The sequence below is a fragment of the Rhinoderma darwinii genome, chromosome 2, assembly GCF_050947455.1.
Source record: "Rhinoderma darwinii isolate aRhiDar2 chromosome 2, aRhiDar2.hap1, whole genome shotgun sequence".
Classification (NCBI taxonomy): domain Eukaryota; kingdom Metazoa; phylum Chordata; class Amphibia; order Anura; family Rhinodermatidae; genus Rhinoderma; species Rhinoderma darwinii.
Window position 1 is genome coordinate 18,205,134 of NC_134688.1, and position 16,529 is coordinate 18,221,662.

Below are 16,529 nucleotides of genomic sequence, written 5' to 3' on the forward strand. Positions count from 1 at the left end.
TAGTAGTTATATTCTTGTATATAGGGGCAGTATTATAGTAGTTATATTTTTGTATATAGGGGCAGTATTATAGTAGTTATATTCTTGTATATAGGGAGCAGTATTATAGTAGTTATATTCTTGTATATAGCAGCATTATTATAGTAGTTATATTCTTGTATATAGGAGCAGTATTATAGTAGTTATATTCTTGTATATAGGGGGCAGTATTATAGTAGTTATATTCATGTACATAGGAGCAGTATTATAGTAGTTATATTCTTGTATATAGGGGGCATTTTATAGTAGTTATAGTCTTGTATATAGGGAGCAGTATTATAGTAGTTATATTCTTGTATATAGGGGGCAGTATTATAGTAGTTATATTCTTGTATATAGGAGCAGTATTATAGTAGTTATATTCTTGTATATAGGGGGCAGTATTATAGTATTTATATTCTTGTATATAGGAGCAGTATTATAGTAGTTATATTCTTGTATATAGGGGGCAGTATTATAGTATTTATATTCTTGTATATAGGGGGCATTTTATAGTAGTTATATTCTTGTATATAGGGGGCAGTATTATAGTAGTTATATTCTTGTATATAGGAGCAGTATTATAGTAGTTATATTCTTGTATATAGGGGGCAGTATTATAGTGGTTATATTCTTGTATATAGGGGCAGTATTATAGTAGTTATATTCTTGTATATAGGGGCAGTATTATAGTAGTTATATTTTTGTATATAGGGGCAGTATTATAGTAGTTATGTTCTTGTATATAGGGAGCAGTATTATAGTAGTTATATTCTTGTATATAGGGGGCAGTATTATAGTAGTTATATCCTTGTACATAGGGGGCAGTATGATAGTAGTTATAGTCTTGTACATAGGGGGCAGTATTATAGTCGTTATATTCTTGTATATAGGGACAGTATTATAGTAGTTATATTCTTGTATATAGCAGCAGTATTATAGTAGTTATATTCTTGTATATAGGAGCAGTATTATAGTAGTTATATTCTTGTACATAGGGGGCAGTATTATAGTAGTTATATTCATGTACATAGGAGCAGTATTATAGTAGTTATATTCTTGTACATAGGGGGCAGTATTATAGTATTTATATTCTTGTACATAGGGGGCAGTATTATAGTATTTATATTCTTGTATATAGGGGGCATTTTATAGTAGTTATATTCTTGTATATAGGGGGCAGTATTATAGAATTTATATTCTTGTATATAGGGGGCATTTTATAGTAGTTATATTCTTGTATATAGGGAGCAGTATTATAGTAGTTATATTCTTGTATATAGGGGCAGTATTATAGTAGTTATATTCTTGTATATAGGAGCAGTATTATAGTAGTTATATTCTTGTATATAGGGGGCAGTATTATAGTATTTATATTCTTGTATATAGGGGGCATTTTATAGTAGTTATATTCTTGTATATAGGAGCAGTATTATAGTAGTTATATTCTTGTATATAGGGGCAGTATTATAGTAGTTATATTTTTGTATATAGGGGCAGTATTATAGTAGTTATATTCTTGTATATAGGGAGCAGTATTATAGTAGTTATATTCTTGTATATAGGGGCAGTATAATAGTAGTTATATTCTTGTATATAGGAGCAGTATTATAGTAGTTATAATCTAGTATATAGGGACAGTATTATAGTAGTTATATTCTTGTATATAGGGGGCAGTATTATAGTAGTTATATTCTTGTATATAGGGGCAGTATTATAGTAGTTATATTCTTGTATATAGGGGCAGTATTATAGTAGTTATATTCTTGTATATAGGGGTAGTATTATAGTAGTTATATTCTTGTATAAAGGGGGCAGTATTATAGTAGTTATATTCTTGTATATAGGGGCAGTATTATAGTAGTTATATTCTTGTATATAGGAGGCAGTATTATAGTAGTTATATTCTTGTATATAGGGGCAGTATTATAGTAGTTATATTCTTGTATATAGGGGACAGTATTATAGTAGTTATATTCTTGTATATAGAGGCAGTATTAGGGCGGGTTCACACGTGGCGGAATTTCACTGAAATTCCGCTGCGGGCACTCCGCAGCGTTAATCCGCAGCGGTGCCGTTTGTCCATTGACTTACACTTTAATTTAGCAGTGTTCGTTTAGACTAGGCGTAAAATTCCGCTGCGGAGCATAGGCTGCGGAGCGGAATTTGGTGTCCGCAGCATGCTCTGTCTGTTGCGGAGCAGTGGCGGACTGGTTGCGGACTCATGGCGGAATTTCTCCATTGACTTCAATGGAGAGTCAAAATTCCGCAATGAAGTCCGCAGATCTTATGTGTGCTGCGGAGCGTATTGTTTTTACTACCATGACATTTCTTCATTCTGGCTGGACCTATGTATTTCTAGGTCTACAGCCAGACTGAGGAAGTCAATGGGGCTCCCGTAATGACGGGAGCGTTGCTAGGAGACGTCTGTAAATAGTCACTGTCCAGGGTGCTGAAAGAGTTACGCGATCGGCAGTAACTGTTTCTGCACCCGGGACAGTGACTAGCGATCTCAATATACATGTATCTGTAAAAAAAAATATAAGTTCATACTTACCGAGAACTCCCTGCGTCTGTCTCCAGTCCGGCCTCCCAGGATGACGTTTCAGTCTAAGTGACGGCTGCAGCCAATCACAGGCCAAGCACAGGCTGCAGCGGTCACATGGACTGCCGCGTCATCCAGGGAGGTCGGGCTGGATGCCGAAAGAGGGACGCGTCACCAAGACAACGGGCGGTAAGTATGAATTTCTTTGACTTTCACTAGGGAAAGTGCTGTCCCTTCTCTCTATCCTGCACTGAATAGGGAGAAGGGAAGCACTTTTCCTGCAGTCCGCAGCGGCCAGTCCGCATCAATTTTCTGCACATTTTGTGCAGATCCGCAGCAGAATCTGCAACGCAGATTCTGTGCGGCATTGATGCGGACAGTTGCGGAGGAAATCCGCCACGTGTGGTCATGCCCTTATAGTAGTTCTATTATTGTACATAGGGGGAAGTATTATAGTAGTTATATTCTTGTATATAGGGGACAGTATTATTGTAGTTATATTCTTGTATATAGGGGGCAGTATTATAGTAGTTATATTCTTGTATATAGAGGCAGTATTATAGTAGTTATATTCTTGTACATAGGGAGCAGTCATATAGTAGTTATATTCTTGTATATAGGGGCAATATTATAGTAGTTATATTCTTGTATATAGGGGGCTGTATTATAGTAGTTATATTCTTGTATATAGGGGAAGTATTATAGTAGTTATATTCTTGTGATGTTGTTGTAAAGATATTCAGTATTTTGTAGGTTAACAACTGAATTAGCTTAAACTTTTTTCACCCAGAATAGCACTCGGAGCAATTGACCATTACCCTCCTTCACATTGGCAGGACATAAAAAAAAACGTTAATAAGGAGGAGGCCCTGTCATGTTTGATACTAATACGGGAAAGACATAACACAAAAGAAAAATGAATTTAGTAAACCTATTGTTGTAAAATATTTTTACCAAAGATGTAATGGATATTTACTCTACTTGGTATGTTAATATCAATAGTGACTGGAGTAATTTTAAATCCTTGAATAATTTTATTCAAGGATTTACAGTAATTGTTTTATTTACGGTGCCAGCAGATCGTTTTTTACAATTATGGTGCAATGTGTGATTGTGGTTCGAATACTATGTCTTGATGGGTATAGGCAGGCACATGGTTTGCTGAGTCTAATCGTCTATATACCCGAACTGTGAAATATCAGGATGTTTCTCCTTAATAAATGTTGCCAGTCCAAGTAGAGTTGTGTGAATGTATCCACTTACCTTTACTATAAGTCCCTTTGAATCGACCATCCAGATCTTTTTGATCGCATCTTCTCTAGAAATACCTTCTTTCTCCATAGCCATGATAATGAGAAGTGCTATTCCCATGGCAGCCTGAGGAATAAAGACCATGATAATATGTACACACACAATACATAAAAACATCTTCAATATGTGTATGGATATGATGTAAATAAATGAACAAGTTCCCAGTCCCGGTTTCGGTGGGACCAACTGATGATCTCGTGTATTATGGTGCCCCCCGACTGTCCCTCTTATTGGGGTAAAGAGTGCTCAGGCATGTTGGATTTTAACAAAACAGCATTCACCTAACAGCTATCTAAAGTATCTCCAACTTTAGCCACAGTGATTGTGGGCAGAAATGGAAAACAATGTATACTACAAAGTTCGAGAACTACACACACATTTATATGAGCCATTTACAACCCCATTTAAAGGGGTTGTCCAGTTTTATATAAATAAACATAAATGCTTTTTCCGGGACTGTAGAATTGATCGCCGATCCTCGGGATAGGCCATCCATATCGGATTGGTGGGGTTCCGACTCCCGGCACCCCAGCCAATCAGCATGTAGGGGCCATGGCATCCCCTTTTTTGTTTACCCAGGCCTAGCATCATATTTTTGGTTGTGGCTGTGTATGGTACTACAGTTCACAGCAGCTCAGTACCAGTCAAGTGACGGACAGCCACAACCAAATGTAAGGCGCTGTGAATGAGTAAATAATGAAGCTGATTGGAAGGTGCTGGGAGTCAGACGCCCAACTACAGATATTACAGTCACTGCAGACCCCAATAATTACTATATAAATAATTAGTTCCAAACTTTCTAATATTCTTTTGCTGCCTGTGAATGTAAATAAGAGTTGTCTCATTCATTGACAGCAATTTAATATTTTGAAAACTTTGAGGAATTTAGACCCAAAGTTTTGAAAATGTTAGAACTTTTAATTTTTACAGTGATTAAGCAATAAAACCAGAAAACCCCAAACACCTTTAGAAAATATTTTTTTCGTATTAAATAGATTTTGGAAACAGACAATTATTGCTGCTACAATTAATTGGTTCACATGGGGTAATTCAATACCAAAAGCAAAATCACAGAGGGGTTGAATGACATTGTAAGATGTTCTCTACAGATTGGTTGTGACAACTTGGCAGTAAATGATGTGATAACATGACGGTATTATATAATGATGTGTCTGCTCCATGTTTACTTTCTTATCTGGGCTCCATGCTTGAATAATTAAATTCATATTACAGTATGGTGACAAATCTTTATATGCTGCTGTGCTCATTTCTTAATATACTGTATATATAGGAGTCAGATCTCAGTTTTTCTGATACGGAGCTCCAAATCCTCTGCACAAACATAAATGCATAATAAAATTCTGTCTACCTACAGCCACCACTAGAGAGAGCTAACTCCATACTATTCAATGTTTATACAGTATGCAGTTAGCTCTTAGGCCCTGTTCACACAGAGTTTTTTTTGCAGGCAGATTTTAACTTGCCTGCACGCTTTGCCACGTTTTTTGTGGTGTTTTTCGGCCGTGGCCATTGAGCACTACGAGTAGAAACCGCAGCGAATGTCACTCTCTCTGCCTCCCATTGACATGTCAATGGGGGGTCAGAGACGGAAACATCTGAAGAAAGGGCATGACGCTTCTTTTTCCCGCGAGTGTTTTTTTCCGCTCCCGAGAAAAACGCCTCAGCCTCCCATTGAAATCAATCGGAAGAGATTTCGGCAGTTTTTTGGCACGCTTCCCGCTAAAAACCCGTAACAAAAACCTCTGTGTGAACTAGGCCTCAAGCTCCCTCTAGTGGTTACAGCAGAGAGAAAGAATTATATGTTTTGAAGAGTTATTCACCTGAGACATATATGGCAAATCCACGGCATGTGCCATTAATATGTGATAGTTTCAGGTCCTGCTTCTGGGACCCGCACCTATCTGGTGAGTGGGTCCCCGATTACCTGGTGAGATGGCCACCGCATCCAGGCGGAGAATGAATAAAAAGGTGGCAGCACATGTGTGCAGATCTCCCTTTATTCACTTCTATGGGAGTTACAGAAACAGCCGAACGCGGTTGGGTGGCCAGCTCTCAATTCATTCTCCACCTGGATGTGGCCCTTATAGTCTCCTCACCAGACTGGACGAGATATTGTTAGGTCCAGAATTATTTGGACAGTGACACAATCTTCATGATTTGGGCTCTGCTGCCACCACATTGGATTTGAAATGAAACAACTGAGATGCAATTGAAGTTTAGACTTTTAGGTTTAATTCAAGGGGTTGAACAAAAATATCCTGTGAAACGTTTAGGAATTGCAACCACTTTTCTACACAGCCGCCTCATTTCAGGGGCTCAAAAGTAATTGGACAAATTAAGATTACCATAAATATATTGTTTTTTTTTAATACTTTGTAGAGAACCCTTTGCTGGCAATGACGGCCTGAAGTCTGGAACCCATGGACATCACCACACGCTGGGTTTCCTCCTTTGTGATGATTTGCCCGGCCTTTACTGCAGCGTCTTCAGTTGTTGCTTGTTTGTGGATATTTCTGCCATAAGTTTTGTCTTAAGCAAGTGAAATGCAGCTCGATCGGGTTGAGATCTGGTGACTTGGCCATTGCAGAATATTCCACTTCTTTGCCTTATAAACTCCTGTATTGCTTTCGCAGTATGTTTTGGGTCATTGTCCATCTGTCCTGTGAAGTGACGGCCAATCAACCTTGCTGCATTTGGGTGAATCTGAGCAGAAAGTAAATCCCTGAACACTTCAGAATTCATCCGACTGCTTCTGTCTTCAGTCACATCAATAAACACTAGTGACCCAGTGCCAGGTAGCCATGCATGCCCATGCCACCAAACTGCCTCCACCATGCAGGGGTGTAGCTGGGGGGGCAGGCGGGGCTCATACTTAGAGGGGGGTGCCAGCACCAACCCCTCCTGCACTATAATTGTACCTGCGTCTATAGGACACAGGTACATTTAGAAGCAATGAACGGCCGGGTACGTTCCGTGCCCGGCCATTCAGCGCCTTTCTACGAGTGAAGCGGCGCGATACTTTGCGCCGCTTGCGTCATTGAAAGGTGCTGATTGACAGGTAAAGTCATTCCCAGTTCAACCCCAGGAGACCTGCGCAAAAGAGAGCAGGTCTCCATTGCTGCCGGACGGCGTGGGAACAGGATTAAGGTGAGTTTGAATCGTTTGTTATATTATCGTAATAAAAAAGTGTGGCATTATCTACGGGGGGTGGCTTTATCTACAGGGGGGGGCTTAATCTACGGGTGGGGGATTTTTCTATGGAGGGGGCTCTATCTACAGGGGGGCTATATACAGGGGTGGGCTATATGTGTAGCACTATATACAGGGGTGGGCTATATCTACAGGGGGGCTATATACAGGGATGGGCTATCTGTGGAGCACTTTATACAGGGGTGGGCTATATCTACAGGGGTCTATATGTGGAGCACTATATACAGGGGTGTGCTATATCTACAGGGGGGCTATATACAGGGTTGGGCTATATGTGGATCACTATAGGGGGAGCTATATGTGGCACACTATATACAGGGGTGGGCTATATGGGGGGCACTATCTACAGGGGGCGCTATGGGGGGCACTATATACAGGGGGCTCTATGGCAGCCACTATCTATAGGGGGCACGGTGTGTGTGGGACACAGTGTATGGTGCTATTATAATTAGAGGTGCAGTGTATGGCGCTATTATATTTAGGGGCGTAGTGTGAGGTATAATGAGAACTTTATCTTTGTTTATAGGAGTAGAAATGTTGGAAAAGTGAGAAGCTGAAGACATCTGAGAGGCAAACTGCAGAAATGCGCTGTGACCGGGACAAGTCATCATAGAGGTCTGGACCGGATGGAGAAAAGTAACTAGAATGATACGTCACCGGTGAGTCACTTAATGTAAATGTTTATTCTGCCTCTAATCAGTGTATAATCTGCAGCGAGGTGATGGGTGGTAGGATTATGATATGATTTATTTTTGGGGAAACAGCATCTCCCAGCATATCCTTACCATTGTTCAGGCCATGCTGGGAGCCGGAAACAATTTAGTGCAAACCTATACGGCAGGGGTTGCACTAAATTGAGCTGTATTTGTGCTGGTGCTGTATATATGTACTGAGCTTGGTTCTGGTGCTGTATATATATATATATATATATATATATATATCAGACATAGAATGGCGACAGCACACTGCGACACTAATGCCACCTAAACCACTAAATATAAATAAATATGCACTAAAGCTAAATCTACTTACAAATAGGGAGGTTCTTAGTGCACATTTTGATCAAAAAGTGTTAGCCCACCTGCCACGACAAGGCGACCTCTGTAAGGTGGGAACCTACGCTGCACATACACCCAGAACTGGGACTAAGCCTACATATATACCTGGGGATGGTAGGATCCAGCATGAATCAGCAGAACTGATTAAAATCACCCAGGGCAGAATGGGAGGAGTGCAAGAACAACAAGTGGAGGCAGTCTCTAACCCCACATATATGGATCCCATAAACACAACAAAAATTTGAACAGCACATTCCAACTAAATGATACAAAATGTATGCAGGTGCAAGAACACCTGTGACTGCAGATATACAGCAGACATAGAATGGCGACAGCACACTGCGACACTAATGCCACCTATGTGCAGCGTAGGTTCCCACCTTACAGAGGTCCCTTAAAGGGCCAGCGCGCACAATTAGGAAATCATCATCATCAACTGCCACGATTTCCCTGTCTATAAGAAGGCCCCTGGCCTTCTAATCCTTGCCTGAGCGTTGTTAGTCTTTCCCAGTCTGTCCCGCAAATGGTCCCTTAGTGTCTCCCGTTCCAGCTGTTACCCGTGACGGGACCCAGCCGGACGGAGCGGAAGTGAGCGCTGGCATCTCCTAGGAGGGAGACGGAGGCCAGCGCTCACAGATCCATGGCCGCGGGCGTCGGGAGGTGAGTAAACCCGACGGCCCGCGGCCATGGGCGCTACAGTATCCCCCCTCTTACGCCCCCTCTTCTTGGGGCCACAGTGAGAGAGGAACTTTTTAATAAGAGACGGGGCGCTGAGGTTCTCTTCTGGCTCCCAGGACCTCTCCTCAGGACCAAACCCTCTCCAGTCCACCAAATAGAAAGTCCTTCCTCCTACCCTCTTGCGGTCCAGGATCTCCTTTACTTCGAATACATCAGAAGGGCCGCTGGGAGCAACTGTGGAACTAGAGGTCTTGCTGTAGAGGTTCAGGACCACTGGTTTCAGGAGGGACACATGGAAGGAGTTAGGGATTCTGAGGGTAGGAGGCAGCCGCAGCTTATAGGAAACAGGGTTAATTTGTTGCAGGATCTCGAAAGGACCAAGGAACCTGGGAGCAAACTTGTATGAAGGCACCCTCAAGCGAATGTTCCGAGAGGACAGCCAGACTTTAGTCCCAGGAAGATACTGAGGCGGCTCTCTTCTCTTGGTATCTGCCTTACGCTTCATGCGATCTACCGCCAGCAAAATAGAGGACCGGGTCTGTTGCCAGATTTGCAGGAAGTCCCCATATGCAGAGTCAGCAGCGGGTACCTGAGATGAAGTAGACACTGGAAGAGGAACTCTGAGATGTTGACTGTACACGATGTGAAACGGAGTGGAGGTGGTGGACTCACTCGTGTGGTTATTATATGAAAACTCGGCCCATGGAAGAAGCTGTACCCAGTTATCGTGCTGTGAAGAGATGAAGTGGCGGAGATAATTTTCCATGATCTGGTTGATCCTCTCAACTTGCCCATTGGACTGGGGGTGATAGGCAGAGGAAAAGTCCAAACTCACATCCAGGAGTTTACAGAGGGCTCTCCAGAACTTGGAGGTAAACTGAACCCCCCGATAGGACACAATGTGAAGAGGCAAGCCATGCAAGCGGAAGATGTGCTGAATGAAGAAACTTGCCAGTCGAGGAGCAGAGGGTAGGCCGGTCAGCGGGATAAAATGTGCCATCTTAGAGAACCGGTCCACCACCACCCAGATGGTGTTGCATCCTGCTGAGAGAGGAAGGTCCGTGACGAAGTCCATAGCGATGTGCTGCCAGGGGGCACTGGGTACAGGCAGAGGTTGAAGCAGGCTGGCAGGCTTGCTGTGAGTCACTTTGTTAGAGGCACACACCGTGCAAGCAGAGACAAAGTCCAGAACATCCTAAGGTAGCGTGGGCCACCGGAAGTGACGAGCGATCAGGTCTTGGGTTTTACGAACACCGGCGTGCCCAGCTAGTTTAGAACTGTGTCCCCAGCGGAGAATTCTTTTTCTGTCTGCCAACCGAACAAAAGTTCTCCCCGGAGGGATATTTCTAAGCTGCAGAGGATTGGCGGTGACAATGCAGGATGGGTCTATGATCGTCTGAAGGGACTCCACCGTGTCTTCCGTTTCAAATGATCTGGACAGGGAATCGGCCCTCACGTTCTTGTCAGCGGGACGATAGTGGAGCAGAAATTGGAAACGGGTGAAGAACAGAGACCACCTGGCTTGATGAGGATTCAGTCTTTGAGCGGACTGAAGGTAAGTGAGATTCTTGTGGTCGGTGAAGATCAGGATGGGGTGAGCAGCGCCCTCCAGAAGATGTCTCCACTCCTCCAGAGCCAATTTGATAGCCAGTAGCTCCCGATCTCCAATGGAATAATTGCGCTCAGCAGAGGAAAACAGTCTTGAGTAGTAGCCACATACTACTGCCTTTCCTTTGGAGCTCCTCTGGAACAGAAGTGCGCCTGCACCAACAGAGGAAGCGTCCACTTCCAGTGAGAACTGCTGAGATACGTCAGGGTGATGGAGGATCGAAGCTGAAGTGAAGGCTTTCTTGAGGCTAATGAATGCGGACTCTGCCTCTGGAGTCCATACCTTGGCGTTCATGCCCTTCTTGGTAAGGGTAGAGATGGGGGCCGTCAGAGAAGAGTTCGGAATAAACTGGCGGTAGAAATTGGTGAAACCCAGGAACCACTGTATGGCTCTTAGGCCTTGAGGACGTGGCCATTCCAGGACAGACTTTAACTTCTCAGGGTCCATCTTAAGGCCTTGATCCGAGATGACATAGCCCAGGAAGGGCAAAGACCTCTTTTCAAAGGTGCATTTCTCTAACTTGGCATACAAGCGATTCTCTCTTAGTCGCAGAAGAACTTGACGAACATGCCTCCGATGGGTCATCAGATCTGGGGAGAAAATTAGAATATCATCGAGATAAACTACAACACACGTATAGAGGAGATCTCGGAAGAGGTCATTAACGAACTCCTGAAATACTGCGGGAGCGTTACACAGTCCGAAGGGCATCATTAGGTATTCGTAGTGCCCATCGCGGGTGTTAAATGCTGTCTTCCATTCGTCACCCCGGCGAATCCGGATTAGATTATAGGCCCCCCGCAGATCTAGCTTGGAAAAATTTTTGGCTCCTCGTATGCGATCAAACAGCTCGGAAATGAGTGACAACGGGTATTTGTTCTTGACCGTGATCTGATTGAGACCACGGTAGTTAATGCAGGGTCGGAGAGATCCATCTCTCTTTTTAACGAAGAAGAATCCTGCCCCGGCCGGGGAGGAAGATTTTTGAATAAAACCCCTCTCCAAGTTCTCCTTGATATAGGCTGACATCGATTAAGTCTCTGGCAAGGAGAGAGGATATACTCGTACACGGGGAAGAGAAGCATTGGGAACCGATGTGGAGGCAACGTCTCAGCCTCTCATTTGCAGAAGACATCCGCAAAACTGGCATACTGAGAAGGTAGATCGGAGAGTGACTGAGGCAGAGGGGGCACAACAGGACGGACTTGTGACAGGCAATGGCTATGGCATCTGGAACCCCATTGAAGAACTTCTCCAGAACTCCAGTCGAGTGTCGGGGCGTGTAGACGGAGCCATGGCAGACCCAGCAGGATAGGATTGATAGCCTTGGGTAGTACCAGGAAGGAGATCTGTTCTGAGTGAAGAGCTCCGACCCGTAATGTCAACAGCTCAGTGATGAGCATGATTGGATCAGGCAACGGTAGACAATTCACAGAGGCAACTGCCAGGGGTCTCTCCAGAAGGACTGTGGGTAGTTGAAACCGATCCACTAGATCTTGAAGGATAAAATTAGCAGCCGCTCCAGAGTCAAGATAGGCGGAGGAAGGATGTGATGCCTGTCCGGTGACGATGGCCACAGGTATCGATAATTTGGAAGAGGTTTTAACGTTTGGAGATGTTCCACCTAGAGTTGCCTCTCCGACCAACCCTAGGTACTGGAGTTTCCCGGTTTCTGTGGGCATTGGCGCACAAAATGACCCTTGAGGCCGCAATACATACAAAGTCCAGAGTAGCGTCTGCGCTGCTTCTCCTGTTCAGATAACCAGACTCTGTCTACCTGCATGGGTTCTTCAGGTAGCGCACTAGGAGTGGGCAATAGTGGTCTCTGGGCAGAGGATGCTGGTCTGTGGGCCCGGCTCTCCTGACGAACCTCTTGAGAGCGCTCCCGGATTCTCATATCAACCCGGGTGGCTAACAGGATGAGGGCATCCAAGGTAGAAGGAAGGTCGCGGGCTGCCAGTTCGTCCTTGATGTGAGAGGACAGTCCCTGCCAGAAGGTCGCCACCAGTGCCTCATTGTTCCATGCCAGCTCAGCTGCTAGGGTACGGAAGGAGATCGCATACTCCCCTACTGTGGAGCCGTCTTGCTTGAGGGTCAGCAGAGTGGCTGCGGCAGAGGATGTTCGACCCGGCTCCTCGAACACGGCACGAAAGGACTGCAGGAACAAGGCTAGGTCCGAGGATACAGGTCCTTGTTGCTCCAAGATTGGGTTCGCCCATGCGAGGGCCTTGCCAGCGAGGAGGGAGATAATGAACGCTACTTTGGCCTTCTCGGAGGGGAAGAGATGAGGCCGTAGCCTAAAATGCACCGTGCATTGATTGAGAAATCCTCTGCATGCTCTGGGGTCACCGTCGTAGCGAGGAGGAAGAGGCAGAGGAACTGAAGATCCGGAACAAACAGGGGGAGCAACAGGCAGTGGCACGGCAACAGCTTCAGGAGGAAGAACCGGGGGTGGAACTGTGAGTAGATCCAGGCGGACCAGAATAGAATTCACCGCCTCAAGGAGTTGATCCTGACGTGTGCGTAGGTCATGCATCTCTGTCTGAATCTTCTGTACTGGGGTCTTGGGCTGGCCAGCGGGTTCCATGGCCTGAGCGTACTGTCACGGACACTTGGTTTGTGGACCCACTAGGCCGCTCCGCCGTAGCGGGGAGGCAGCTGACCAGGTCGCAGTCTATGCGAAAGTAAAATGGCAGACAGTAATGCTTGGGTACCTGAAATAGTCCGGGCGGTGGCTGTGGCTTCAGCACGGTTGTAGGCAGGTGCGGCAAGTGGCGCCAGACGTGGCGGGCAGTATCCGATGAGCGGTAGACACTTGACGTGGCAGATGACACTTGACGTGGCAGATGGCACTTGACGTGGCAGAAGACACTTGACGTGGCAGAAGACACTTGACGTGGCAGAAGACACTTGACGTGGCAGATGGCACTTGAACGCGGGTAGGCACAGGAACAATACAGAATACAGGAACGGTAACAGGGCACGGGTAACAGCTGGAACGGGAGACACTAAGGGACCATTTGCGAGACAGACTGGGAAAGACTAACAACGCTCAGGCAAGGATTAGAAGGCCAGGGGCCTTCTTATAGACCAGGAAATCGTGGCAGTTGATGATGATGATTTCCTAATTGCGCGCGCTGGCCCTTTAAGGCCGGGCGCGAGCGTGCGCACGCACCCTACGGGACCCAGCCGGACGGAGCGGAAGTGAGCGCTGGCATCTCCTAGGAGGTAGACGGAGGCCAGCGCTCACAGATCCATGGCCGCGGGCGTCGGGAGGTGAGTAAACCCGATGGCCCGCGGCCATGGGCGCTATACAAGCCTTCTTCATACTTTTTTCCTCCCATCATTCTGGTACATGTTGATCTTAGTTTCATGCTGTTTCGGAACTGGGTGGCTTCTTTACATGTTGTTTGGCAAAGTCTAATCTGGCCTTTCTATTTTTGAGGCGGATTAATAGTTTGCACCTTGTGGTGAACCCTCTGTATTTGCTCTCATGAAGTCTTCTCTATGGTAGACTTAGATACTGATCCACCTACTTCGAGGAGAGTGTTCTTCACTTAGGTAGATGTGAAGGGGTTTTTCTTTACTATGGAAAGGATTCTGCGATCATCCACCACTGTTTTTCTTCCATAGACGTCCAGGACTTTTGGAGTTCACAAGATCACCAGTGCGCTCTTTTATTTCAAGAATGTACCAAACTGTTGATTGGCCACTCCTAACATTTGTGCTATCTCTCTGATGGGTTTCTTCATTTCTTTCAGCCTAGCGATGGTCTGTTCCACTTGCATTGAGAGCTCCCTTGACCTTATGTTGTGGGTTCACAGCAACAGCTTCCAAATGCAAATGCCACACCTGGAATCAACTCCAGACCATTTACCTGCTTAATTGATGAAGGATTAACGAGGGAAAAGCCCATTAAATAGCTTTTGAGATAATTGTCCAATTACCTTTGGTCCCTTGAAAAAGAGTCAGCTACATATTAAAGAGCTGTAATTCCTAAACACTTCCTCAAATTAGGATGTGAATACCCTCAAATTAAAGCGGAGAGTCTGCACTTTAAGCCCATATTGATTATATAACTGTATATTCAATATGTTTTGGTAAACAGCTAAAATGCCAAAATTTGTGTCACCATCCAAATAATTCTGGACCTAACTAGGTGCGGGCTCCTGAGATGGGACCCGAATCTATGAGACTTGTATGCCATATTCAGTGGATATGCTATAAATGTCTGAGATGGGAATACCCATTTAAATTTATATATATGCAGAGGATTTGGAGCGCTGTATCGGTGTTGACCGGTATAAAGGAATTGATCAGCACAGAATTATGTATCTAAAAATAAGATGGTGTTAAAAGATTGAAATTCACTTTAAAAGAGTTGGTGAGCTTTGTACAATTTATTTTTGTTAGAAGGGTCTCCAAAAGATAAGCTGATCACAGCGTATCCTGCTGCTCCGACCTCCAGTGATCAGCTGTAAGCAGGCAGGTGTTCAATTTACCTGCAGCGCCACCACAGGGGAAATGAAGCATTACACAGTGCCAACTGAAATCCACAGGCGGTCATGTTGTGATAGCTCCTCCAGAGCAAGATTTATGGTCACTCTACACTCTGGCCAATAGGATGAGGGTCATGGGGGACCCTCCCTATTAACTAATTAACAGAATTCTACACCAAACAACCCCTTTACATTTTTTTTCATCCAAGGATCAAAGTCAGCTGTAACACTGTGTGAGAAACGTATCATACCTCTTAAAGTTTGAGAAGAAGAACATCATAGAAACTATGGAAAATCCCACTGCATGGATATTTAAGTATTTAGAGGGGTTTTACAGGACTATTCATTTATGGCCTACCCTATTCTTGAGTGTGGCTGAGCTGCAGTATTTATGGTGTGTCTGCAACAACATTGAAGGGGCCACGTCGCTAGGTTTTGCTGATCACACATTGGTAGATAATAATATGGATAGGCCATCAATGGATATTCCTGTAAAACCCATTTAATCCTTAAAATTATTCAATTTTTAAAAATGTTTTCATCATTTACGTCTCTGTTCACATTGAGGGAAATAACTACATTCTGGTGTCTTTGACAGCAAAAATAGTGTAGGCTGCACATGAACCCATCAGAAACTGGCGGACCCCAATAAAAGTCAATGGGATCGTTCAGGGTTTATTGGGGTCCATTTGAAAAGGGATCTGTCATACCAGTCATAGCTCCGTTAAGAACGTAAGCGAGGCCAATAGTGTGAAAAAATACTAAATGGACATAAAACGTTGAGTATCTTTACAAATACTTTGCTTTACTGTGTTATTTTTTTTATAGCTTTTTCTTGTTGTTTTCTCCACTTATATACGTAACTGCTTTCAAAATTCTGCCGGTTGCCCTTGGAAACAGGCTGCAGTCTAGCTCCACTTCGCTGTCAGGCACGTGACCTCACAGCTAAGCTCTGTGTAACGGTCATCTGTGGTCCCACAATGCACTGCTCAGGGGTAACAGGAAACCAGCCCCAATCTCTGTTTCGCCAGGTGCGGCGGCCGCTGGCCTGTTGCGTAGAAGTTATGGAAACAACCAAGTAGCGCTTGATCGGCTGTTTCCATAACATCCATTGAATAGAATAGAGCGCCCTCTCTCCACTTAACCACTCCTGGAATCCGCGGCCACTGCCTCAGGCGAAAATCGAGGAGGAGCTGGGACCCGCATCAATCAGACATTAATGGAATATCCTGTGGATATAACATAAACATCTAAGCTGGGAATACCCCATTAAGATGTAAATGGAGAAATGAAATCAGAACAACATAGGTAAAGCTACATTTTTGAAAAAGTTACTCAAACTTTTATGTCGATTTTAAACATTGGTAAATATTTGCACACAGGATTTTTGCTGTAATATAAAGAAAATATCAGTTTCGCTTTAAGTAAATAGAAATGTTGTGGTGTATAAAATCCAGACGGTTCATAACAATATCAAGAAAATTTATTTTGGGACCTAGAAATCTCCTAATAAGACCAGAAAGCCTCCGTCTGACTCACGTCTCGCTGCAGAGGGAAGATATTTTTACATTCAGACCATT

The 16,529-nt window shown here is 44.3% G+C and overlaps 1 protein-coding gene across 4 annotated transcripts in view; it reads right to left on the reverse strand.

Annotated features, from left to right (window-relative positions):
- ME3 (malic enzyme 3) overlaps nucleotides 1–16,529 on the reverse strand; it is a 335,644-nt gene that overhangs the window by 16,685 nt on the left and 302,430 nt on the right. For all 4 annotated transcript variants that reach the window (XM_075851433.1, XM_075851434.1, XM_075851435.1 and 1 more), the window contains exon 10: nucleotides 3,827–3,940. In XM_075851433.1, the coding sequence (XP_075707548.1) occupies nucleotides 3,827–3,940 (114 nt within the window). The remainder of the gene's footprint in view (nucleotides 1–3,826; nucleotides 3,941–16,529) is intronic.